Source organism: Odocoileus virginianus, chromosome 9 (assembly GCF_023699985.2).
Source record: "Odocoileus virginianus isolate 20LAN1187 ecotype Illinois chromosome 9, Ovbor_1.2, whole genome shotgun sequence".
NCBI classification, from domain to species: domain Eukaryota; kingdom Metazoa; phylum Chordata; class Mammalia; order Artiodactyla; family Cervidae; genus Odocoileus; species Odocoileus virginianus.
In genome coordinates, this window is record NC_069682.1 from 15,191,117 (window position 1) to 15,218,880 (window position 27,764).

At 45.3% G+C, this 27,764-nt stretch overlaps 1 protein-coding gene across 3 annotated transcripts in view; it reads left to right on the forward strand.

The window, feature by feature from the left end:
• The window catches only part of CAMK1D (calcium/calmodulin dependent protein kinase ID), a 389,654-nt gene that overhangs the window by 326,429 nt on the left and 35,461 nt on the right, over positions 1-27,764 (forward strand). For all 3 annotated transcript variants that reach the window (XM_070471985.1, XM_070471984.1, XM_070471983.1), the window contains 2 exons: positions 5,851-5,977; positions 26,251-26,326. In XM_070471985.1, the coding sequence (XP_070328086.1) occupies positions 5,851-5,977; positions 26,251-26,326 (203 nt within the window). The remainder of the gene's footprint in view (positions 1-5,850; positions 5,978-26,250; positions 26,327-27,764) is intronic.

Here is a 27,764-nt window from a genome sequence, read left to right on the forward strand (position 1 = left end):
GTCTTTTCCAATGAGTCAGCTCTTCACATGAGGTGGCCAAAGTATTGGAGTTTCAGCTTCAGCATCAGTCCTTCCAATGAACACCCAGGACTTATCTCCTTCAGGATGGACTGGTTGGAGCTCCTTGCAGTTCAAGGGACTCTCAACAGTCTTCTCCAACACCACAGTTCAAAAGCATCAATTTTTAGGCACTCAGCTTTCTTCACAGTCCAACTCTCACATCCATACAGGACCACTGGAAAAACCATAGCCTTGACCAGATGGACGCCTGTACCACTCCTGAAATTTCAGTTCAGTTCAATTCAGTCGTGCAGTCGTGCAGACTCTTTGCGACCCCATGAATCGCAGCACGTCAGGCCTCTGTATCCAGCACCAACTCCTGGAGTTTACCCAAACTCATGTCCATCAAGTCAGTGATGCCATGCAGCTGTCTCATCCTCTGTCGTCCCCTTCTCCTCCTGCTCCCAATCCTTCCCAGCATCAGGGTCTTTTCCAATGAGTCAACTCTTCACATGAGGTGGCCAAAGTATTGGAGTTTCATTTTCAGCATCAGGCCTTCCAGTGAACACCGAGGATTGATCTCCTTTAGGATGGACTGGTTGGATGGATCTCCTTGCAGTCCAAGGGACTCTCAAGAGTCTTCTCCGATACCACAGTTCAAAAGCATCAATTCTTTGGTGCTCAGCTTTCTTCACAGTCCAACTCTCACACCCATACATGACCACTGGGGAAAAACCATAGCCCTGACTAGATGAACATTTGTTGGCAAAGTAATGTCTCTGCTTTTTAATATGCTATCAAGGTTGGTCATAACTATTCTTCCAAGGAGTAAACGTCTTTTAATTTCATGGCTGCAGTCACCATCTGCAGTGATTTTAGAGCCCCCCCAAAATAAAGTCTGACACTATTTCCACTGTTTCCCCATCTATTTGCCATGCAGTGATGGGACCAGATGCCATGATCTTAGTTTTCTGAATGCTGAGCTTTAAGCCAACTTTTTCACTCTCCTCTTTCACTTTCATCAAGAGGCTTTTTAGTTCCTCTTCACCTTCTACCATAAGGGTAGTGTCATCTGCATATCTGAGGTTATTGATATTTCTCCCAGCAATCTTGATTCCAGTTTGTGCTTCTTCCAGCCCAGCATTTCTCATGATGTACTCTGCATATAAGTTAAATAAGCAGGGTGACAATGTACAGCCTTGATGTACTCCTTTCCTATTTGGAACCAGTCTGTTGTTCCATGTCCAGTTCTAACTGTTGCTTCCTGACCTGCATATAGGTTTCTCAAGAGGCAGGTCAGGTGGTCTGGTATTCCCATCTGTTTCAGAATTTTCCACAGTTTATTGTGATCCACACAGTGAAAGGTTTTGGCATAGTCAGTAAAGCAGAAATTGATGTTTTTCTGGAACTCTCTTGCTTTTTTGATGATCCAGCAGATGTTGGCAATTTGATCTCTGGTTCCTCTGCCTTTTCTAAAACCACCTTGAACATCTGGAAGTTCACAGTTCATGGATTGCTGAAGCCTAGCTTGCAGAATTTTGACCATTACTTTACTTGAGTGTGAGATGAGTGCAAATTGTGCGGTAGTTTGAACATTCTTTGACATTGCCTTTCTTTGGGATTGAAATGAAAACTGACCTTTTCCAGTCCTGTGGCCACTGCTCAGTTTTCCAAATTTGTTGGCATGTTGAGTGCAGCACTTTCACAGTATCATCTTTCAGGATTTGAAATAGCTCAACTGGAATTCCATCACATCCACTAGCTTTGTTCATAGTGATGCTTCCTAAGGCCCACTTGACTTTGCATTCTAGGATGTCTGGCTCTAGGTGAGTGATCACACCATCATGATTATCTGGGTTGTGAAGATCTTTTTTGTACAATTCTTCTGTGTATTCTTGCCACCTCTTCTTAATATCTTCTGCCTCTGTTACCATTTCTGCTTCCCTACCATTTCTGTCCTTTATTGAGCCCGTCTTTGCATGAAATGTTCCCTTGGTATCTCTAATTTTCTTGAAGAGATCTCTAGTCTTTCCCATTCTGTTGTTTTCCTCTATTTCTTTGCATTGATCACTGAGGAAGGCTTTCTTATCTCTCCTTGCTATTCTTTGGAACTCTGCATTCAAATGGGAATATCTTTCCTTTTCTTCTTTGTTTTTTGTTTCTCTTCTATTCACAGCTATTTGTAAGGCCTCCTCAGACAGCCATTTGCTTTTTTGCATTTCTTTTCCATGGTGATGGTCTTGATCCCTGTCTCCTGTACAAGGTCATGAACCTTCGTCTATAGTTCATCAGGCACTCTGTCTATCAGATCTAGTCCCTTAAATCTATTTCTCACTTCCACTGTATAATCATAAGGGATTTGATTTAGTTCATACCTGAGTGGTCTAGTGGTTTTCCCTACTTTCTTCAATTTAAGTCTGAATTTGGCAATAAGGAGTTCATGATCTGAGCCACAGTCAGCTCCTGGTCTTGTTTTTGCTGACTGTATAGAGCTTCTCCATCTTTGGCTACAAAGAGTATAATCAGTCTGATTTCGGTGTCGGCCATCTGGTGATGTCCATGTATAGAGTCTTCTCTTGTGTTGTTGGAAGAGGGTGTTTGCTATGACCAGTGTGTTCTCTTGGCAAAACTCTATGAGCCTTTGCCCTGCTTCATTCTGTACTCCAAGGCCAAATTTGCCTGTTACTTCAGGTGTTTCTTGACTTCCTACTTTTGCATTCCAGTCCCCTATAATGAAAAGGACATCTTTTTTGGGTGTTAGTTCTAAAAGATCTTATAGGTCCTCATAGAACCGTTCAACTTCAGCTTCTTCAGTGTTACTGGTTGAGGCATAGGCTTGGATTACTGTGATATTGAATGGTTTGCCTTGGAAACGAACAGAGATCATTCTGTCATTTTTGAGATTGCATCCAAGTACTGCATTTCGGACTCTTTTGTTGACCATGATGGCTATTCCATTTCTTCTAAGGGATTCCTGCCCACAGTAGTAGATATAATGGTCATCTGAGTTAAATTCACCCATTCCAGTCCATTTTAGTTCACTGATTCCTAGAATGTCAACATTCACTCTTGCCATCTCCTGTTTGACCACTTTCAATTTGTCTTGATTCATGGACCTAACATTCCAGGTTCCTATGCAATATTGCTCTTTACAGCATCGGACCTTCCTTCCATCACCAGTCACATCCACAACTGGGTATTGTTTTTGCTCTGGCTCCATCCCTTCATTCTTTCTGGAGTTATTTCTCCACTCATCTCCAGGAGCATATTGGGCAACTACCGACCTGGGAGTTCCTCTTTCAGTATCCTATCTTTTTGCCTCTTCATACTGTTCATGGGGTTCTCAAAGCAAGAATACTGAAGTGATTTGCCATTCCCTTCTCCAGTGGACCACATTCTGTCAGACCTCTCCACCATGACCCGACTGTTTTGGGTGGCCCCACATGGCATGGCTTAGTTTCATTGAGTTAGACAAGGCTGTGGTCCATGTGATCAGATTGGCTAGTTTTCTGTGATTATGGTTTTAGTGTGTCTGCCCTCTGATGCCCTCTCGCAACACCTACCGTCTTACGTGGGTTTCTCTTACCTTGGACGTGGGGTATCTCTTCACAGCTGCTCCAGCAAAGCGCAGCTGCTGCTCCTTACCTTGGACGAGGTCGCCCCTCCTGATCTTGAATGTGGAGCAGCTCTTCTAGGCCCTCTTGCACTCATGCAGCTGCCTCTCCTCCTGAAGTTCAGACCACCAGAAATGTTTCTCGGCATTGCCAGGTGTCCCCTGGCGGGGTGAACGCTATCACTGGATTCAGAGTATGATTGTATGTAACATGAACTCTACAGGAAATGTTGATTCAGATCTTTTAAAAACTTACATGAACAAGGGTTGGAATTGACCTCCCAAGTCATGTGTTGGCCACCAGGTGTCTTGCAAACATGCCATAAAATGCAGAAGAATAATCTTTTAGGTGAGTCCTGGGCCTTGTAGGACCCCAGGCAGGATTGTAAGCTCCCCTCTTTCCCCCACTCACCCCATCACCCCCAGCCCTCCTTCTGCCAGACGGGGGCCTCCACCCACATTTATCCCTGAGCCCATCTTCTCTCCCACTTTCTTCTCTGTTCCCCTTACTCCCCCCTCCATCATGAAAAGTCTTTCTGTCTTTACTAAATCTTGAGACAAGTAAAAGTATTGACCTAACCTGAGAATGACCAGCTGATTGAATCCTCGTCAGTAGTTGTCCTTCGGAAGAGCCAATTATTGATCCAAATGCATCTCCTGTAGGAAAAAGGTATAAGGAGAGATTCTGGGCTGTTAGGCCATCTCCTGCCTGGATGCAGCCTTGTCTAGAAGCATGAGATCCTTGACAGCTGCAGAAGCACTGTCAGGGATAGGAAGTTTTAAAATCAGAAGCTTAAAAAAAAAAAAACTCTGCCCCCATGACTGGATTCTTACTCTTCACCAAATGCTAATCCCTAAACATTCAGAGAAGCCATGTGCACTATTTGGTTAGATTGTTTCCCTCTGTTTTCTGAGCATTATTGTTTCCACTATTGATTGGCCCATTTTATTCTAGTTTAAAACTCACTGAAAACATCCACAAATATACATTTGATTTTCTTCTAATCTCATGCTTTGTCCACAGGATTAATGTCCTTGTGGTTGATAAATGCTGTTCCTTTTTATCTTGTTATTTTGGGTGAAGGGTAGTATTTTGGGGGTATTCTGTTAAAGGAAAAATAAATTGGTTCTGACACATGTTCAAATGATAAGGAACATTTTATTCAAGACTCCTGCAAGAGGGACATCGCATTAGGGGAGAGAGTCGGGCTCCACTCCAAGTTCAGCAAGGACACATGAGGATGTGTAACCATTGAGCAGAGTGAGGGTCATGAATGGAAAATTACTAATAGGAGACGGCAAGGGTAGAGGGGTTCTCACTCAACAGCTCCTTAGGGCTCCATAAGCCCCTCCCCCATTTTTTGCCAGGAACAACCAAGTTCCCCAGTTTTCCAGAAGATGCCATGCAGATGAAGTTTCATCGTCTCCCAGTTTGCCCCAGGGTTGTCACCATTAAGCCCCTCCCACGTAGATACCCCGAAGGTGCCACTGACATGCAGATCTGGAGTGGAGACAAAGTTATAATCAGACCTTTGCCGCATGTGGGGAATTACTGCTTCCTGAACTCTGACATTTACAGTCAGGGAAGCACAGGAGGAGCCATCACTCCGTGTCCTACAGAAACGCAAGCAGAGGCTTCGAGTTCTTCAGGGCACGTGGCTGGAAAGTTCTGGATCTTCTACGTCAATGTATTCCAGGATGACCTCCCTCTGCTTCCCAGGAAGCAGAATGCACAGGCGTCAGCTGGCTCAGGAAAGGAGGGTGTGCAATGCATGTGCAGAGCTGCAGGACTCAGGAGGTTTCCGAGATCCGGGAGAGAGACCCTTAGGTCAGAGGCAGGATGCTGACAAGGGTCAGGAAAAAAGAAACCACAGAGCACCTGCAAAAGCAGCGTTCTTTCTGGGAACCTCCTTTCCCCTAACCCAGCAAACGAATCGACAAGTCTGGAAGGCATCTACTTTCTAGTTTCTTCAATATACACTTCATTTTTTTTAATTAGAGAAAATACTAGTAAGGGAAATGGACTCACATTTTTTGAAAATCCATAAATGCCCCGATACTAGATAAGGCCACCACATTGCTTTCATTAAACATTGCTTTTCTTCAGGTATTTACTGTGTCTAAAGGTCAAGTCTGTCCTTCCATTGTCATTAAGTTTTGGTGAGTTGGTGATGCTCCCACAATTAACCCAGCTATTAACATAGTTTGTAAATTTTTTTTTCTACTTTTCTTTGTAGCCTGAGAACCTGTTGTACTACAGTCAAGATGAGGAGTCCAAAATCATGATCAGCGACTTTGGATTGTCCAAAATGGAAGGCAAAGGGGACGTGATGTCCACAGCGTGTGGGACCCCAGGCTATGTTGGTAAGGACGTTGCATGTGTATTGTCCCACTTGTCAGCCTGATCGTTTGTCTTTAGCATTCGAGCCTGGCACCTGCCTTCGTTTCCCTTGAGGGAGGAATAAAAAGATCGAGAGACACTGGAACAAGCTTAAAGGGATGTGGTTTTCCCTGAAACCTTCCCCAGAAATCCTGTTTGATTTGGGTGTGAGCCTGCGTGGAGGCCAGGAATTGATTTCAGTTCCCTCTTTCTAAGACCAGAAATACAGCACATGTATCTATGTTTTCAAATATTTACAGTGACACGTTGAGACAGCAGTAAGGTGCAGACACATACAAAACATTTAAATGCTGATACAAGCACAGGTAGAAAGAAAAGATTAATCAGAGGAGTCTGGTTCAAACCTTGACCAAGTCACTGTCTTGGGCTATCTGCTAATCCTGACCTGTCCTGGAGAAGCCAAGAATTAAACATTTTTCCTACAATCAGAACCCCAGATCCTTTGTCCCAAACACAGCAGAATGCAGAAAAGGTCGTGGCAGATCTGAGCACTCAAATACAGAGAATCCTCTTCCATCTTCTGGTGGCCTGGAGAAAGGCCACTGGAGCTGTGTATGAAGTTAGACTTCATTTACAGGACTGTACTCATTCTTCCAGCAAATGTATACTCAGGTGCCTGCTATGTGCTCGATGCTGTCATAGGCACTGGGGTGAAGACTGTGAATGAGATGGGGCATCTGCCCTCATGGAGCTGACGTTTTAGTTGGCAGGGACAGACAGCAAAGAAACAGGTGAACAGAGGCGTCTCAGACCTTGCATGGTATGAAGATAGAACTGGGATATGGGACAGAGTGACAAGTGTGAGGAAGAGTTGGGATGGCTCAGGGGATAGGAGGAGACCTGGGCATTGGCCTTCATGATGGGAAGCAGCCCCAGCCACGGGAAGGTTAGGAGACAGAGTGTTCCGAGTGGAGGCCTCAGCTGGTGCTGCGTAGAGAGTACAAGCCAGGAAGGTCTAAGAGCCAGAGAAACGGAAATTGGTAAAGACTTTTGGGAACCAGAGACAAAGGCTGAATTCTCATCATACAAACCATGATGGCTTTTCCTAGTGATAATAGTAAACCTGCCCTTAAGGAGAAGAGGTAAAGTTATATGACCAGTGTCATGTGACCTTCCCTTATATGAGGGAAGCAGGCCTCATATAGAGCGCGTGTGGGGCCCCGAGCATTGTGGAAAACTCCAAATGACCTTGGAGGCACTTCAGGGCCCTTCAGGTGCTTGCATGATAATGGGCGTTAAGTCATCCCTGTTCATGTCACAACCAGTGCACTCTTAAAGGAACCTGGAGAGAAAAAAACAGACTTGAGGGAAATAGAGAAAAAAATGAGGAGAATAGAAAGAAGCCACAGATTTGGGAGGAGATCACGATGGTGTAAATGTGGGAGGGGAGGAAAAGACGTGCTCAGCACCTCTTAGCTCTTGACTGTCCCTGGGTTTTGTCCCTGGGTTGTGTATTTGCACTGGACAGAGAAGGGAGAATGTTCTGATCATGTTTGAGGAGGCAGCACATCTGATGAAGGTGCATGGGAGGGTAAGTTGTCCCTCTTCTAGGATAGAAAAGTGATGGTTTCAAGAGGAGCCTGGACCCCACCAGGAGAACTCAGAATGGTGGCTGTGGTGTGAGATGCGTGGGGAGACACACGTGTATGCCTGGGGGTGGTTCCATGGGTGGAAATGTGGGTGTGTGATGTGTGAGTGTGCGGTGTGTGTGTGTAGAATTTCTCCAGTTCAGTCCAAGCCACCAAGCAAGCAGCAAGTAACAATGAATGAGACAGGCTATTCTCATTTCTCTTAAAAGACAGGGAGGGAAAAAGCCTGCTCCAACTGTGGTGAACCATAGGCATCAGAAGCTGGACAGGCCTATGAGGTCATGGGGTCCAGTCTCCTGGCCAGAATGGCCTTGCTGTGTCCCACTGGGGATGCTGTCGCTGCCCAGCTCCCCTTCGGTACAGCGGGTTCAGATGTCCTGACACAGAATGTGCATATTTACATGTGGGTCACATCGTTCTCATATTTGGCTCTGATGTTGGAAAGCTCTAGCGCTTTCTAAATCGATTTCTGCTTTTCTGCATTTGGCAGAGCTGGTGGAACGGCAGACTCTTTGGGTTTCTAAGTGGCTGCCATCCAAGTGGTCTGGCTCTGTTTAGAGGTCAGATGCTGATGGGGCTGGGAACTGGGACTGACATTTGGATGTGGCCTTTGCTCTTATCATCCTGCATGGTGGCGAGTGGAGCCATCGGGGAATTCTGTCATCAGATACAGCTTTGCTTTGAGTGAGGAAAGAGAGGAGGAGGACTGTGGGAATGGAGCATTTCTGCTTGCTCATATTTATTAAGCACCAAGACTGCTGGGAGACCTCTTAGAGCAAAGAAGGGGCAACACTGGGGAGCTTGAGTCTGTAGACATGGCTTGGGCAGTGCGCAACTGAGCTCAGGCTGTTTCTCCACCCAGTCTGTGTGGCACGCTCCTATTTGACCATCAAAGCCCAGGTTACATAACCCTCTTTTGATTGCTATCCCAACACCCATCGTCTCCTTTGTCATCTTAGTTCTTTTCCTTTTCTCATCATGGCCCTGATCACATTGCATCTGGGCCCATCTTTATTCGTGTCTCTCCCCTGCTCCAGTACAGCAGGGGCTGTGCTTTCTGATCTTTGCACAGATGCTTGTTGAATAAACACCTAAGCTTATGCACATTAGCGATTTTTTTTTTTCTCTGTTCCCCTACCATTCACTCAGGGTGCAATTATTGAATTCCTGTTATGTGTCATGCACAGTAGTGTGGTGTTAGGAATACAAATATGGCTTAGATAGACAGAGTCTCTGATCTCAAAATGTTCACAGTCTTGTGAGAGACAGAGGGCTAGCAGGTGAACTGAATAATGTATGGTAAGTGCCACATTATGCATCATTCTAGGATTATTTATTTAGTGCCTACCTTCTGTTCTAGGCACTAGGGATGTATCAGTAGAAAGAAAAAAGAAATATAAAAATGCTCAACCTCATGGTACTTATGTTTGAGATAGAGACAGACTATAGGCTCATAGATGAATTAATTAATATCTTAGATGGTTATGCGTGCTGTGCAGAAAAATAAAGCAGGAAAGAGAACAGGAGGGGTGTGTGTGTGAGTGAGAGCAGGAAAGAGAAGAGGAAGTATCTCTGGTTATGTAGAGAGAGTGGAGATAATTCTCAACCTTAAAGAAAAAGTGTTCATCATCCATCACAAAGGCACTGGTTATCACTTGTATACCTACCATCCTAGTGACTTTGCTTTTTAAATAAATGGGCAACAATGTACAGTTTTTACTGTGTGACCACTGGTTTAATAGATTCTGGTTTTGTTTTCTCATTCAGTTTTATGAGAGAAAGGGACTTGTATGTAAGGTCAGTCCTGCTCCATCAGAAGGATGTTAAATGTGGCCAACAGTGTAGGTACAGAACTGTAGTTGGTTGTGCATTTGTGATTTTTATCACTCTGTTTGTGATAAACAGGTGCTGTGATAAACTGTGATAGACAGTTTATCCCTTGTGATAAACTCCAAGGGATCTTCCCGACCCAGGGATTGAACCTGGGTCTCCCTTGTGGCAGGCAGATACTTTACCATCTGAGCCACCAGGGAAATCCCTGTATCTCTGTTCAGTGACACTTTATGTAATATTATTATTGATTCATTAAGGTTGAATTCAGGCCTACAGCACTGACACTCATGCCTAAATGAAGTTTACCGAACACACGCTTTCTCATTAAGGTACACCCAGCCTTCTTGGGCTTGGGATCCCTGGACAGCATTTTGGCCCTGACACCTGGGGGCTGTTTTTAATAGCGAAGTCAACAAAAGACATAAAAATGAGGAAAAAATTTGGCAGTAATTGGACCTTGAACCACACTGCTGACAGTGTGAGAGATGAAACAAGAGGACAGAGCGTTGCTGCGTGTGCCCCCAGCTGGGAGCGAGTGCCGCGGGCAACTCCAGGTTCTGGCCACTCTGGGCAGGTCTACAGATGGACACAAGAGCATCCCAGGTATTGATTTGGGGGCTGCGAATGGATTTTGCCTAGCAAGTAGGCAAATTCACAGATACGGAAACCGTAAGTAGTGGGGATGGACGTTATTTGGGAACTGATAGCTTCTGATGCAGGCTGTTTGTTTGTTTTGAGGGGGGTTGGTTGTGCTGTACCTAATGCGGGATCTTAGTTCCCCAACCAGGTATTGAGCCAGCACCGCCTGCAGTGACAGCTCCCCAGACCTCCAGGGAAGTTCCCTCTGATGCATTTTAAAGCCATGAACCTGAGTGGAATCTGCAAGGGGTGGGTTGGGGGGGGGGGGGCAGGGCAAGCAGGTGTAGGAGGAGGAGAGAAAGGTCCCAGGGTTGAGTCCTGGGGACTTGGACAGACAGGGAAGGGACGGGGGTGAAGTGGGAAGAGAAGCAGGGGAGTGTGGCCTTTGGACAGTGCTTCAGGGAGGACACAGCTGTGTCCGTGGTGGCTGTTAATTCAGGCGAGGTGAAGATTGAGGAGTGGGGACCACTGTTTGGGGGAGCTTGAATTGTTGATCCATTGAGTAATCAAGTATTTTTGTGGGAACCTGGTAGTCAGAGTAATGCTGGAGAGAAGAGTGCCGCCAACCCTGGGAATGGACTGTCTACCTGTCCCCCCTCCCCAGCAGTCTGATGGGGACACTATTTGGGACCTTGGACATGGAGGCTGTAGCCATGGCCTCCTTTTCACCCGGCAGTTTTTGATTTGAACAGGGCAGGGCCCTTGGGCATTTCCAGGAGAGAAGGAAGAAAGTACCATTCTCCTGCTGCCCATCCTGGGGGTCCTGAGTCCCCGCCCAGGCCCAAGCCAGGCGCAGAGGACGGCTGTCAGCTTTAGTGCAGAAGCCTTGCCCGTCATGCTGGTTTCAGTTGGCAGGTGTGGTTGTTTTGTTGTTCAGTCAGTTATCACCTAAATGAATCTGCAGCTGGATAGTTTTACCAACATCATTACTTCAATTTAAATCACTTCTCTAATAATGAAGTAATATTGGAAAAATAGGTGTTTATCTCACATATCCCAATGCACATGGTACCTTGGGAGAAAGCAAAGGACTCTGAGCCCTTTGAACCTCACCCTTGACCCTTAGCAGCTGCTAAGGGTCCTTGTTGTTGATCAGTTGCTAAGTCGCGTCTGACTCTTTGCGACCCCATGGACCCTGCCAGGCTCCTCTGTCCATGGGGTTTTCCAGGCAAAAAATAGTGGAGTGGGTAGCCCTTGCCTCCTGCAGAGGATCTTCCTGACCCAGGGATGGAACCCGAGTCTCCTGCATTGGCAGGCAGATTCTTTACCGCGGAGTTACCAGGGAAGCCATGAGGTCCTTACACAGCCTGTATCAGGAACCTGGGCCTGGGCTGGGTGTCCGGTCACTGATGACAGGATTGCAGCATCTCCGTATTGGTGTTGTGGTGTATTGCGTTCCTACTGCAGGTAGCCCCCGGGGCTCTGTCAACACCTGGGGCTTCTCCAGTACATGATGGCCAGTGGGCAACATGGACCCATAGAAGGGATCACGTTTGCACTATCTAGTAACTGTCATTTCAGGAGCAGCCTCATAGTATAGGTGAGAGGGCGATGGGTGAGGGCTAGAACAAGGGAGAAGACTCATCGGGGAGGCGGGATTTGAAGGCAGGGTAGAAGCTGGGCCAAGATGAAGGGAGTGATGGATGCAGGCAAGCAGGAGAACAAAGGTCCAGGGTTGTGAATGACTTCAGGTACACAGGGTCTGGGGGGTGAGCAGACTCACTTGGCTTGGAGGGTGGACATGCATTACTAAGTCCTTGGAGAGAATTTAGGAGAAACATCGGGCTATCTGGTGGTGATCAGCTCCTCAGGATAACAAGGTGACTGTCAGTACGGTGCTGGCCTGGATTTAGAATCTATTTAATTGAGCCAAATGTAACATTCCCCTTGGCACCGCCAATAAGAAGTAAAAGTCAGAGCTGAAAAGTTTGTAACATTACTTATGCGACTTGCTCTGCTGCATTAATTAAAATACCAACGAGCTGTCCTGAATCACTAAACAGAAACAATAAGTCACGGAAAGCGTTCATATCAGTCATGTAATTGACAAAGGACTAGAGATGACAAATGTACTTCTGTTTGTTAGGGAAAAGCCTATGTTTGATTTCTAGACAATTACTATTTGCACGCTGGTGTGATTTCTCAAATTCTATGGGAAAATTAAGTTCTTTTAAAAGAACTTTGAACCTTGGTCTCTGGATTAAGTGATGAAGTGCCTCACCAGAGGGCAAGCCTGTGCTGTTACTAATTCTTCCAGAGAACAGTCTTTCTTTTTCAGAGATTGCAAGCTTCATTTTGAAAAGGGCGAAAAGGCAGGGGTGGTGCTCGGTGGCGCTCTCTGATGTTTGCCTTTGAATTCCATGAGACTTTCTTTTTCCATCCAGCGTTTTGAGTGATGATCCCTCACTTTGCAGTCTTCCATTTGGAATGCATACCAGGAACCACTTTTTCATTATTGGATGTTCCTCAGAAATAAGGAGAGAAGCCTTTCTGTCTGAGCTGTCATTGTGTTTATAAGAACTATATTTTGGTCCTTTAGAAGGTGCCTTATTGTGACGTTACTTAAACTGTGAAGAAGGAGGCATTCCAGTCTCTTCTCATAACTTAGTTGCCTGCAGAGACGTTGCTGAATGCTTTGGTCTATCCCTGGCTTAACATGTCTGAAATCGTTTAGACAAGTTTTGTGTGTTCTTCTCTAAATGGAAATGGAGAACAGTTGGTCAGCATTCTTGGCATATTTTTTCACTGTTAGAGAAATTTTTTTAATTCATGAGATCATTGCATTGTGAAAACTTGATAAGGAGCTTGGGATTTGGATGAGATCTTGGAAACCAGGGATTCCAGGAACCAGGGTTTCATTTTGGGATGAAGACTCTCAAAGCTGCCCAGCCTGTAGTTGGTGGCCATCACAACGGGGGGTCTTGAATGTGAGATTCTCTCTCTGCCACTGGTTACTTGTAAGGAAGGCCTGAGCCATCCCTTAAACTCTTGGGTTCTCAGTTTCTCGTTTGTAAAATAAGCCTGCTGAACTGATTATCAAATCAGGTCCCACTGCTCTCCACTTACAAAAACGATACTCATGTTGACAGAAAGGAAAGATACCTCTAATCAGAACACCAGCAGTCTGGGGAGATGGAAAACTCAGTGTCCCCACAAAACCACCTCCCAAGATTCTGCTCTGCCATGAAAGCTTTTCAGGGAAACAGGGAAGTCATCTCGTGAATCACTGAGGCAGGGGTCAGTCATCACCCTCCCTCACTGCATACACACTTGTGTGCCAGCTGGTCGACTCCTCCTGGTCTTTCTTCAGATGTTATCTTGTTCATGCAGTTTGTTTGCAAGATTGCTGAAGAGAAGCTAGGGAAGAGATCTGGTCCTGTCAGTTCCTTATTCTTCATTTCTGCTTCTTTGATCTGTGAAAGGACCAACACGGTAGGCAAAGGATTGTGTGAACAAAAGATTAGGAAGGTGTGCCAGGGCTGGAGATGAATAGAGCGTAGGGGCGCCTTGTTTAAGGTTAGTGATGAGGCAAGACAGAAGGGCCACCTGCAGAGAACTCTTTCCTAATAGGAGCTTTTTCCTGTCAAAAGATGCTTAAAGATTGACCTCTATGACTGTTTTTCTGGTTCTACCCTCCTGTTATTTCTACAGACATCTGACTTAGTATCCTTTAAGAGTATAAATATGTGTGTCAAGGATATTTGACCATCGTTTTTTTCCCCATCTTCATTCAGAACAGACAAGAAAAAAACTCAATTACGTTGACATCATCCATCTCTTAAGCAAGCTAAGTCCCTTGGTTCTTTTATCTTTCCTCATGGATCCTCTGTTCCTGATGCTTTCATCTTCACTCTTCTGTGTGGTCATTTTCTCCCAGAGAGGTGGGTTTATTTGTTGTTCACTTACATTTTAGTACACGTCTCTGAGCATTACATCATTGCTCTCACCCTCTCAGACTGTTAGCATTGAAACAGGATTTTCTGTAACTGATAAACTGTCCCACAGATGACTGAGGGGAAGGTCCAGGTAGGAACCTTCTCTTTCCTTCTCTCTCAGCAGCTGCTCAGTGACAACCAACAGCAACTGTTTCATCACACTGGGCACTGCACCCAGACCCCACTTGTCAGAACCGCCCTGCACCCCGCATGTGGGGAGAATTTTAGGGCGAGACTTTTAGCCTTGACAGTGAATATGGGTGAGGGCAAAAGGTCATGAGCAGAACACAAGCAAAGAGAATGCAGCCCTGCCCTGGAAGAGTCCCCGCCCCCACTAAATCCCTCTTAAAACTGTCTGTGAAGCAGTCTCCATCCTTCTGGAATTCCTTCACAGCTCCTCTCTCAATACTTGAATCCTGGGATGGAATTTCATGGTTTCTGAACTGATACCATTTTGCGGTGATAGAGTGGAAAGAAGCTCTGCCACGTTTTGGAACTTACTCTTTTTTTTTCTTTGAATGATTATAGACCAAAACATTGAAATGAGTGTAACAGTCTTCTTCATGTTGAAGTGTAGCTCATCAGATTTCAGAAGTGAGGAGGGCTTCAGTGCGAAGGAGCCATCTGGCTGTGGTTACAAACCCCTTTAGGGCAGAGGCAGAATCTGGGGACCACCTGCAGGGAACACGTTACTGGGTTATCCATGCCACACGGCTCTGAAATGCCTTACTCAGAACATTTTTCTTCCTCTGTTGCACTGAGTTCCAGGTCTCTCCCACATTTGAAAACACCAGATACCAGCCACCCTCCCCGTTTTCCACTCCCTTCCCATTCCTTCCCTGACTCCCACCAGCCACATTTTGGCTTCAGGAACATTTGAATAGTAACCCAGCTCCAGTCAGACTGGTAATGAGAAACCAGGATGGTGCTTTAATGGGGACTCTTCATGCCTGTGGTAAAATTCAAGAAGCGACTAGGAAAATCCAAGTGAGCTGCTTGTCTGTGATGCATTTTTAGTGAATTACGACTCGAAAAGAGGATGAGAAAGAGCTAAGGAACCTGTAACCAGCACAATGAGAACAAGCTGTCCCGAGAACCTTCTGCTCCTCCTGACTTCTGCAACCTCGGGCTGAAGACAGACCACCAGCAAGGAACGATCCTGTATTTCAGCTGTGTTTTTGTTTGCCAACAATCCAGATTGCAATACTCTGAATCTAGGTGAAGCAACATTGTACTCACAGTAAAGCCCCTCACTGTGGGGTTTTTTCCTTTTTGAATACCCCTCCTGCTGAAAATTCTACTGGCAGGAAGCAGATCTGAGTAAACTCGTTCAATACCGCCTCCTCTTTGTAATCAGCTCTCTCTGAGGCTGGATTCTCCTCTGATATACACGCCTGAATCTTATTTTCCTTGATCTTTAGAATTTTATTTACTGTCTCTGAACAGGTCACTGCTGGGAAGAAATGTCCTCTTTATCTCTCACTATGTTTTTATTTATAATGTGTTAGTTTCAGGTGTATAGCAAAGTGATTCAGTTATACGTATCTATGTATGCGTGCATGCTAAGTCGATTCAGTCGTGTCCAACTCTTTGCGACCCCATGGACTGTAGCCTGCCAGGCTCCTCTGTCCATGGGATTCTCCAGGCAAGAATACTGGAGTGGGTTGCCATTTCCTTCTCCAGGGGATCTTCCCCACCCTGGGATCGAACCCTCGTCTTTTGTGTCTCCTGCATTGGCAGGCGGATTCTTTCCCAGCACCACCTGGGAAAGCCCATCTATATCTGCCCGAGCTGCTACTTAGTCACTTCAGTCATGTCCGACTCTGTGGGACCGTGTGGACCGCCGCCTGCTAGGCTCCTCTATGCGTGAGATTCTCCAGGCAAGAGTAGTAGAGTAGGTTGTCATACCCTCCTCCAGGAGATCTTCCTGATCCAGGGATCGAACCTGGGTCTCCTGCATTGCAGGCAAATTCTGTACCGCTGTGCTACCAGGGAAGCCCATCTATATCTACGTATTAATTTCTATTCTTATTCAGATTCTTTCCCCTTATAGGTTATTGGGCTGAGTTCCCTGTGCTATACAGTAGGTCCTTGTTGGTTGCCTATTTTATATATAGTGGTTTGTATCTCCCACTGTTTCAGTGAAGTCTTTCTTGCCACCTCGATGACATACAAATGTCACTAATCCTTTGGAACTATATTGCAATTTGGTTTAAGGCTCTATCCATTTACCTACCAGCAGAGTTGCTGTGACCCTTCTCACCACCTGTGGAGATTCCTCAGGGACAGGAAGACTTGGTTCAAGTGTCTTGGGACACACGTCCATAACATACAGTTGACCATCTGGATCCACAGATTCCAAATTCTCGGATTCAACCAAATGCAGATTGAAAATATTTTTTAATTGCGAAAAAGCTCCAAAAAAGCAAAACTTGAATTTGCTGCTTATCAGCAATGATTTATACAGCCTTAACATTGTATGAGGTTTTACAGGTCGTCTAGAGGTGATTTGAAGTATGCAGGAGGATGTTGTAAATAATATGCAAATACTGTGCCACTTTATGTATGGGATTTCAGCAAGGTCAGCCACAGGGAGCGCCAGATGAACCTTAGACTAAGCCATGGACTGGCAGACTGCCCGTCTGCCTGCCTGTCTGTCTGCTGATGTCATAGGCTACATAGGAGGTTGGATGTTTCAAGTTCATTTTCAAAAACAGAAGCTCATTCAAAGACAAGTGGAGGTGCTGCTGGTCTGAGGGTCTCATCAGCTCTATCTCGGAAGTGGCGCAGGTGGCAGCCGTTCAACACACTCCAGGGAATGAAGCAGTGCACCCCAGTGTCCAGAGTAGCTCCATTTACAATAACGAGATGGGGAGTAACGTCAGTGTCCATCAACAGATGAATAAATAAAGAAGATGTGGTGTGTACATACATATATATGTGTACACACACACAGTGGAATACTACTTGGCCATAAAAAAGAATGAAATAATGCCATCTGCAACAGCATGGATGGATGGATCTAGAGCTTATCATACTAAGTGAAGTAAATCAGACAAAGATAAATACCGCCGTATGCTCTCACTTAGGTGTGGAATCTAAAATATGACACAAATGAAGTTGCTTACAAAACAGACTCACTGATGTAGAAAACAAACATGGTTACCAAGGAGGAAGCTGTGGGGGAGGGATTAATTATCAGTTTGGGATTATCAGATCCAGACCACTATATATAAAATAAATATACAACAAGATCCTACTGTATAGCACAGGGGACTGTATTCAGTATCCTATAAGAAACCATAATGGAAAAGAATATGAAAAATAATACACACACACACACACACATATATATATATAACTGCATCATTTTGCCGTATACCAGAAACTAATAGGACATTATAAATCAACTATATTTCAATAAAGGAAAACTTAGGGGAAAAAATTAGGATATATGCATTTTTGTAACTAGTCTTCCAGAATAATTTTCAACCTTCTTTAAAAAAGAATTATAACTGAGGCCCGTGAAAGCAAGAACTGGTTAGAACTGGGCTTTGCGCCCTTGTCACTGCTTAAAGGATGAGGAGAGCTCAGGGCAATGGAGACAGAAACTTTGATGACCCCTGGCCTGGAGGTAGGAGGGGGGCATGTAGGGGAAGAGGGGGCCGGGGGAGAAAATGTGGGAGGAGCTCAGTCTGTCCTTCCCTCAGACGCAGGGCCGTGAAGGTGCCGCACACAGCCAGAGTCCCTGGCCATCGCATGGATCTCTGACACCAGGACAAATGGTCCTCATGCTCACAGCGCTGTCAGTCAGCCATGATGAACAGGCTGCTCCTGTTACTGGGTCTGGGCTGGTGTAAACGTGCTGGTGATGAAGTGACCCCAGGGATCCATAACTAGATGAACAAAGGAACCACCTGGCTCCTGCCAGCTCTAAGACTCAAGCTCTCCCAACCTGTCCTTCCAGTCACGTGTGAGCCTGGGTTAGTCCTGATTTTTGAGGGTTTTCATCAAAAGGGTGGAACTCTTCCTTTATGAATCATTTCCATTATGTTAAGCTAGAATCAAAGGAAAGTACTTCATGATATCAGGAATCTATTCAGCCTTAATTCTAGAAAGTGATAAAGCCTAGATTCTTTTTGCTCCCTTGATCTTACCAACTTCTCTTCCTTACATAATAACTACTAACTATACCCATAAGTTATGTGCTGCTTATTTCCTTTAAGTCTCATAACAGGTCCTCAAATTTGGGTTCTATTGATGTTCCCATTTTACAGATAAGCAAAATGGAGGCTGAAAAAGATTAAGGGACTTACCCATGTCCACACATGGTAGAGCCTAGGTTTCTTTCACTGAAAAGTCAATGTACCCAGCAGTTTAAAACTTCTTATATCCAGACAACTAAAGTCATTTTTCGTTACAAGAACCTAAATCCTGGCAACCATTCCACATCCTTCAGACCTCTCCTACTCTTTTATCTCTGCACCTATTACTTTTTTCTTAGAGTACAACATGAAGGCATATTCTTACGGCACCACTGGCCACAGCACTTTCTTTCCCTGGTTGTATCTTTCACTATCTATCTTCACCTTATTTTTCATTTGACTATTGGAGGTAATTTATTTTTTTTCCTTGAATATTTTTAAGGCTTCCCTGGAGGCTCAGACAATAAAGACTCTGCCTGCAATGCAGGAGGCCTGGGTTCAGTCTCCGGTCAGGAAGATCCCCTGGAGAAGGGAAATGGCAACCCACTCCAGTATTCTTGCCTGGAGAATCCCATGGACAGAAGAGTCTGGCAGGCTGCAGTCCATGGGGTCACAAAAGAGTCTGACAGGACTGAGCAACTAACACTTTCACTTTAGAGTAAGTTCAGTATTTTCAGAGCTGGATTTCAAATGAGTTAAATTAAAAAATCAACACCACCTCTCCCATCCTGCCATGATCTTGTCTGAGTACAATCATCGATCGTCCTTAGGAAGGTGGCTGAGGCTTGTGTGTACCCAGAGAACAGGTGTGCCCTGGGGGCTGGGGCCAGCTATGCTGTGGTCACCTACAGAGCCAGTGCCTGAAGTGGGACACAACCCGTTAAGCGATTGAATAAGGAGAGACCCCACCACTGTGGTTCTGGACCGCTGGCTCTTCTTTTCCAGCATTGAGGGCTGCTCCTGACACCTTGGGCTGCCCCCTCCTGCCCGTGCCCCTCTCCTCCCCAAGAAGCGGTCATCTTTGAGGTATGGAGAGGAGTGGTCCTCAGACATCCATGGAGGAAAAAAATCATGTTGAACATGAACGTGGTAACACGGTGAGATCTCAGTCTCCCCTCTCTCTGCAGAGGCTGTTCACAGCACATCCCTGAATGCAGGAAAAGGGAAAATTCCTTTTCTGTTTTATTAGAGCCTGAGGATTGATGACTGTGGCCCCCGCCCTCACAAGCCACTGTCCACGTTTCCAATTCCACTTGGTTAGGCCTTTTTCTCTCTCTCTGGTTCAGTAAGGAAAATGGGCAACTTAATTGTTTTAAAAACAACATGAAAGGTTTCTGGAATTCTTTTTTTTTTTTTTTTTCATTTTGAAATCTCTGGAGTCCTTCCCTTTACCAAAACTCCTTGCTCTAAATCAATATAGAACAGCTCAGTTTATAGGAGACGTTTCCCACCAAATGGAATTTTCCACAATGAGTTAGTAAGTGAGTCTCATAACAGTAAATTCAATTATTGTCAGTTTGGAACCTACTGTTTCACTGGAGAGCGTGGGGTAAGCCTGGGGCTCAGAAGGCGGAACATCTGTCCACAGATCCTTCCAGGAGCTCGTGGGAGGCTCTGCCGAGGTTGTGTGACTTACATGGAGATGACTTCTATTTACTGGTGTAAATTCAACTGATGGGATACTGGGATATTGGGAGTAGCCCTCCAAAAATCTGAATTAATAGCCCCCAAGATCTAACAGGAAAGAGGTTCTGAGAGATCATTTACTTTTTTTGCTGTTTAGCCCTAGAACTAGTATTAATAATCCTGAAATCCCTTCAAGAAAAGCTTTTAAAAGGAGAGCAGCATGAATGACAAACACCCACTTTCAGAGAATTAGGGATAATTCTGCTTCTTTTATCCCCCAAATTTATGTCAGAAATAATTTGCTTAAGGAAAGGTATTTAGCAATTGATCTTCTGGTCAAAGCTATGGTTTTTCCAGTAGTTATGTATGAATGTGAGAGTTGGACCATAAAGAATGCTGAGCACTGAAGAATTGATACCTTTGAACTGTGGTGCTAGAAAAGACTCTTGAGAGTCCCTTAGTTTGCAAGGAGATCAAACCAGTCAATTCTAAAGGAAATCAACACTGAATATTCATTGAAAGGACTTAGGCTGAAGCTGAAGTTCCAATACTTTGGCCACATGATATGAAGAGCTGATTCATTGGAAAAGATCTTGATGCTGAGAAGGATTGAAGGCAGGAGAAGGGGACGACAGAGGATGAGATGGTTGGATGGCATCACTGGCTCAGTGGACATGAATTTGAGAAAACTGCAGGAGATGGTGGTGAAGGACAGGGAAGACTGCCGTGCTGCAGTCCATGGAGTCACAAAGGGTCAGATTCAACTTAGCAGCTGAGCAACAATGTACGTAATATAGGGACTTCCCAAATGACAGTGGCTTGCAATCCAAAATTCGTTTGTGGCCCTTTCCTTTTTTCTTTTTATGGTTCCTATGGCTACTCACTGAAATATTTGAGGCAGCGAAGTTTGTAAATCATCTCTCTGGAATTTTCTTTTTTTTGGGTGCACCCGGCCTTTGTTGCTGTACATAGGCATTCTTTAGTTGCGGTACTCAGGCTTCTCATTGCAGTGGCTTCTTGTGTCTTGTGATGCACAGGTTTAGTTGCTCCTCAGCATATGGAATCTTCCTGGACCAGGAATCTAACCCATGTCCCTGCTTTGGCAGGTGGATTCTTATCCACTGTACCACCAGGGAAGTCCTGGGAAACACTTTCTTGTAGAAATAATGGTATGTGTGTGTTGAGTGGGTTGGATTCAGTTGTATCACCACTTGATGCATAATCCGTATGTACTGTGCCTGAAAATACAGTCTAGAGGTGGCCTCCAGCAGCATGAAGCCTGGTGCTGATGCTGTGATTCACACAGCAGTAAAGAGATGGGTAAGGTACCGTAGGAGCCTGCTGGAGGGTAGTGGATTACAGGTCTGTGATGAACGGACCTGGGAACCCAGCTGTCAGGCTCAGCCCAAGTCACTCAGGCGGGGCTGCCGACACCCACCCCTACTCTCTCCACCTCTGAAAGGCTGACTTCAGCCAAGCCTAAGGTGCAGTCAGGAGGTTGGGCCTGCCCCCTATCTCGGATCTGTCCCTTCAGCACTTTGGGTGGGTGGACACCTCTACTGACACTGATGACCACTGACTGCCCCAAGGTCCGAGTCTTAAGATGCGCTGGAGGAACATGTGTGCCCTCCCCGCTTGAGTCTTTAAAAAAAACCAAAAAACATTGGTTTTTTTGGTTTGTTTTTGGCTGCACCATGTGGCATGCAGAATCTCAGTTCCCTGACCAGGGATGGAACCCACTGCATTAGAAGCACGGAGTCCGAACCATGGGACTTACAGGGAATTCCCCCCACTTGAGTCTTTCTCTTCTGCTGTGTCTGTGCCTCGAAATCAAGTCCTTTCCTGCTCCTCCCCGGGGCTGATGGCATCTCAGATAAGCCGCAGTGCTTCTCCAGGACTGGCTCCCTTTGTCAGTACTCCAGTTAAGTTATTTCAATTCAAAGCCGCCCTCAGTTAGAAGGTGTGGGGGTGGCTAGAGTCACTGCCAACCTGCCACAGCACGTGAATCGTGCTGGGTACAGTTAGGAGAGAAAATTCTTGCTGCTTCATGAAAAAGTTCTTAATCGGCAGCTCCTGCGGGTGCTGGGGGTGAGATGGGATGGTGGTGGCACAGAGAACCCTCATCGCTTCCTGGTGCTCTGGGTGGACAGTGTTCCACACCATCTCCCTCAGCTGCTGTTTGAAAGTTTGTAAGTTGGATGCTGTGACTTTTTAGAATTACAGTGAATTCTCACTAATGGTTTAAGTTTGATAACATAACATGAGGGAGTTTGACTGATTCTCAGAATAAAAACTGGTCTTTCAAAAGATCAGAGAAAAAAAAAAGATCAGAAAAAAGGGATTCTCCCAGCACTACATTTGGAAGGAACCAGGGGAATGGTAATAGTGTAGTCACTCTCGTGCCCGACTTTCAGACCCCATGGACTATAGCCCGCCAGGCTCCTCTGTCCATAGAGAATTCTTCAAGCAAGAACACCGGAGTGGATTGCCATTCCTTTCTCCAGGGGATCTTCCCGACCCAGGGATCCAACCTAGGTCTGCCGCATTTCAGGCTGATTCTTTACTGTCTGAGCCACAATGGTAGGAAGGGGAATGGTAAGAGGACCAAAAACCAGAGGAGTGAAACCGGTTGACAGAACTATAGCACCAAGTGCAGAACACAGATGGAGACTAGGAGAAAAAACATCCCCCATGGCCTCAGGGGTTCATCATGATTTGATCACCATGTCTAATTATCCGGAAGGTTTTGAATATTGCCTGAGAATTCTTTTTTCCAAGAATTACTATGAGATGAAAAGTTAGCCATTTAAAACTAGGTGGGCTTGCTCAAACCATGTCCAAAAGAACATTTGGTTCCAGGAAAACAGAATTTGGTTCTCTTCAGAAAACAGAATTTAAGCCATTCCTGTGTGTACCATCATGCAATTTTAAAAACATATTAAGTTGGTGAGAATTTTAATTCCAAATCAGTTTGCTTTGTCTTTTTTATCATGACATTGCGCTTCTGGCTTCACCCTCTGGATTTGGTTCAAGTGCAATGAAGAACTTCACCAGAGGGCAAATGGTTCTGGTGCCAGTTGATTAAAAAGTATTTATGTTTTGCTGCAGTTGATATTACCCAGATAAGACACAATATCAAAGAGAACAAGACATGTTTGGTACAAGTACATAGAGTTCTACCCCCAGTGTGGATACCCATCATTTAGAACTTTTCCCTAACATCTTTGCAGTTGTTCTATATCAGGTCTTTTAATTTAAAAAAGGCATTACTTGATGTTAAAAGTGTATTATTTAAACAGAAATCTCATATTTTAAAAAACTAGGTGTCACCTGTGGTGTCAAGAATCTAAACATCCCCAGTAACATTCATGCTCAAGTTGCATAAAATTCAGCCACTTGTTTTTCAAGTCTCGGAATTTGCCAGACTGCAGGCCAAGGGCTTGATGGGCAGGTGTCCCCAGGCATGTGGATTTCAAAAGGGAAACCGTGTTCTTTATTCCCTTGTTTGCTGAACAGTGGATGGTGGCCAGTACTTTCTGTTTTCTAACAGATGATGTTGAGGAGGAGGATTTTTTTTTTTTTTTAAGAATTCTTCCTCCCACATTTGCAGAACTGGAAGACTGTGAGAATGGAGTGCTCAGGAGGAGAACAGAGAGGATTAGCTCTTCCTAGGAGTCCAGCGTGCTTTCCTGGGACTGGGTCTCATCCTTCGGTATCGTGGAGTGTTTGGGCACCACTCTTGTGCCCCTAAAGAGCCCTACAGACCACGTCACACAGAAACTGGGGCCTCTCCCCCACCTGCTTGGTGCTCCTGACATCTGCTGTCAGCTTTGTGGGGAGGTGGAGCTGGATCAGGGCCTTCCCAGGTGGCGCTAGTAGCAAAGAACCCACCTGCCAATGCAGGAGACATGAGAGATACAGGTTTGATCCCTGGGTCAGGAAGATCCCCTGGAGGAGAGCATGGCAACCCACTCCAGTATTCTTGCCTGGAGAATCCGGTGGACAGAGGAGCCTGGTGGGCTACGGTCTATAGGGTCACAAAGAGTCGGACATGATTGAAGCGACTTAGTATGCACACATGGACCTGGATCAGACGTTGCCCATCAGGCCACAGGGATGGCCCTGGAGGCTCAAAAATAAGCTCCTTGCAGAAAGAGCCCCCTCCCACCACCTGTGCCCAGTGGCCACTCAGACTAGAACATCGGCTCTTAGACCGCCTACCTCCTAAATTAGTTTGCTGTGGGAAATAGCTCCCTTTCATCCATTGCTGTAATAGAAGCATCTGAGAAACAGGCCCTGAGCAGTTCTGGAGAAAAGGAATGATGGCTGTAGCCAGCTCCCAGTTATTGAAGGGCCACTTCTTCAGGTTGTGGGTTCCCTAGCTTTGTAGTTGAAAGTGAACATAGCAAAGATGTAGAAATGTGTTTATTTTGCTCTTGTTAAAAAAAAATTTTTTTTTAAGTGATCAGAGGAATTGGGGCTGAAACCTAAAATTAGATTTGGGAGTTATCCGTGGAGTGTATTTCTTACCATCATAAGCAGAAACATCCACAAGAGTTCTGCATCTTTCCTTCTTGCTCAGGAATGTATCTGTAACAGGGTAAGAGGACTTCCCTGTTAATTTTTCTGCAAAAGGGCTTTTCTTACAGACTGAAGAAACACTCACTTTCAGTCAGTAGGTTCCAGTGGAAAGAGCAGGAACAGGATGAGATTGAATTGTGTTCAGTATCTCCTGAGCCATATCTCCTGGTTGGTGTCAGAAAAGGCACATCTCAGGGCTTTCCTGGTGACTCAGTGCTCAAGAATCTGCCTGCCAGTGCAGGAGACACGGGTTTGATTCCTGGTCCAGGAGGATCCCACATGCCAGAGCAGCTCAGCCCATGAGCCACCACTACTGAGCCCACATGCCGCAACTAATTGAAGCCCACACACTCTGGAGCCCGGGCTCCATAACAAGAAAAGCCACTGCAATGAGAAGCCCTTGCGCTGTAACTAGAGAGAATCCCTGCTCCCTGCAACTAGAGAAAGGCCTGAGCAGCAAGGAAGGCCTAGCACAGCCAAAGATTAATTAATTAATTACAATAAAAAAGAAAAGGCACATGTCCGAGGCTCATTTTCCTTACTGTTGAGGTGCAGAGTCATTGCAAGGACAGTGGAGAACATTTACAAACAACCAGGATGAGACCGAGGTGCTTCATTCAGGTGAAACCAGGTATGGCAGCCCACTCCAGTATTCTTGCCTGGAGACTTTCGTGGACAGAGGAGCCTGTGGGCTACAGTCCATGGGGTCGCAAAGAGTCGGCCATGACTGAGCGACTAAACACTAACTTTTAAGTTGGTATAGAATCCTCTTGGTACCTGGATGCTATGGAAAAGTGCCCTACTCTCTGAGTCCCCATGCACCCCTACTTGTAACTTGGGAAGCAGGATAATGGTAACTAAGCTCTTCCCCACCAACACAGTTGTGAGGGGTTAATGCATCCCCAGCCCATAGAACACAGCTAAGCCTGTGACAAGTATCGTGTAACCTGGAGCTATTTCTGTTTCTCTACCTTCTTAAATTTTCTGCAGAGTCTATCCTAGACACTTCAATCAGATGTGTTTGCATAAAAAGGAGGTTTTACTTGTGAAGAAGTTTTGCTTCCTTTTCTATATTTGTTTACTCTTTGCACAAATACATATGGCAGACTGTGCTAAGTGCCAGACACCCGGTGGGTTGTTCAACATTGGGCAGTAGCCACAGGCCAGGAAAAGGAAATAATACAAAATAAACCAAGGCCCTGGATGGGCAAGTCTTGATGAATAGTGGGTTAGAACCAGGAAGTGACATTAAGTAGCATTTTTCCTGTTTCACAGATGAGAAAATAAAATGGCAGAAGTGACAGATAACCCATCCAAAACCTTAGAGAAGGAACTAGGAGCAGACTTGAGGCAGGGCCCTGGAGACTTGTTTTAAGTCTAATCTTTGACTATAAGCTCCATGAAGGCAGGAGGAGGGGGCTTCACCTGCCTGTCCCCACAGCACCTAGAAAGACCCTACACAGGGGCCAGAAATGCTTCCTTGAATTGATTTGAGGTGAAGTCACACCCTGGGCCCCAGTCTGGGTATTCCCTCCTCTCTGTCTGGTCTGAGCTATAATGCTTTAGAACAGCACTGACATAAAATATCTCCTTGCAGTATGTGTTGATTGATTTACACCCTCCAGTTATACGCATCCGTGAATGCTCCCCTTTTGTCCAGTTATAAAAGTCAACAAATACATCAGATTGCGTGTTTCTTCTCAGTTTCTAGAATCATCGAAAGTTCAGCCCAAGTAGCAGACCAAAAAAGCAAAAAGGCACCCCCAAAGCGCCTTATGTCCTCGTCATTTAAATTGTCAGGCTGTGTCTCTCCTTTGTTGTTTCACAGCTCCTGAAGTCCTCGCCCAGAAGCCCTACAGCAAAGCCGTCGACTGCTGGTCCATCGGGGTGATCGCCTACATCTTGTAAGTGTGACTTGCCACCTCGGCTTCTTTTTTTCTTTTTAAAAGGCGTTGTAACAAAATATACATTTTATTTTGTACACAAAATTTACCATTTTAACCATTTCTAAGTGTGAGAGTTGGGCTGTAAAGAAAGCTGAGCGCCGAAGAATTGATGCTTTTGAACTGTGATGTTGGAGAAGACTCTTGAGAGTCCCTTGGACTGCAAGGAGATCCAGCCAGTCCATCCTAAAGGAGATCAGTCCTGGGTGTTCATTGGAAGGACTGATATTGAAGGTGAAACTCCAATACTTTGGCCACCTGATTCGAAGAGCTGACTCATTGGAAAAGACCCTGATGCTGGGAAAGATTGAGGGCTGGAGGAGAAGGGGACGACAGAGGATGAGATGATTGGATGGCATCACCAACTCAATGGACGTGGGTTTGGGTGGACTCCGGCGGTTGGTGATGGACAGGGAGGCCTGGCATGCTACGGTTCATGGGGTCACAAAGAGTCGGACACGACTGAGCAGCTGAACTGAAGAGTACAATTCACTGGCATCAGGACTTTCCCAGTATGGCACCACCATAACCACTATCCATCTCCAGAACTTTTTTATCTTTCCCACATAGAAACCTGCTAAATATTAACTCCCATTCATTTCCCCCAGCCCCTGGCAACACCACTCTGCTTTCTACTTCTATGAATGTGGCTTCTCTAGGTATCTCATGGAAGGGGGATCATAAAATGTGTGTCCTTTTTTGTCTACTTTTTTTTTACTTAGCATAATGTCCTCAGGGTTTATCCATGTTGTAGTATGTGTCAGAACTTCATTCTTTTTTGAGGCTGAATTATATTCCATTGTGCATATATACTACATATTTGTTTATCCATTCATCCATTGATGGACACTTGGGTTGTTTCCACCTTTTCACTATTGTGAGTAATGCTGTTATGAAGGCGGGTATGCAAATACCTGTTTGAGTCCTGCTCTCGATGCTTTTGAGTGTATCCTCAGAAGTGAGATCGCTGAGTCACAAGGTAATTCTGTGTTTAACTACTGGAGGAGTTGTCACACTGTTTTCTAAAACAACACCAACATTTTACATTCCCAGGAGGGATGCACAGGTGTCCCATTTCCCTACATCCTTGCAATCACTTTTTTTCCATTTTTTGATAATAGCCTTCCTAACAGGTGGAAAGGTGAAGTAGTATCTCACTGTGGGCTTGATTTGCATTTCCCTTACTAAAGCTAGTGATGTTGAGCATCTTCTCATGCACCACCTTGGCTTGAGGATACAAACCAATATGAAAATATTAGGGCAAATCCAACAGAAATCACAGTAAAAGGGACTTCCCTGGTGGTCCAGTGGTTAAGAATCTGCCCTGCAGTGCAGGAGACACAGGTTCAATCCCTGGTCATGGAACTAAGATCCCACATGCCACGGAACAACTAAGCCT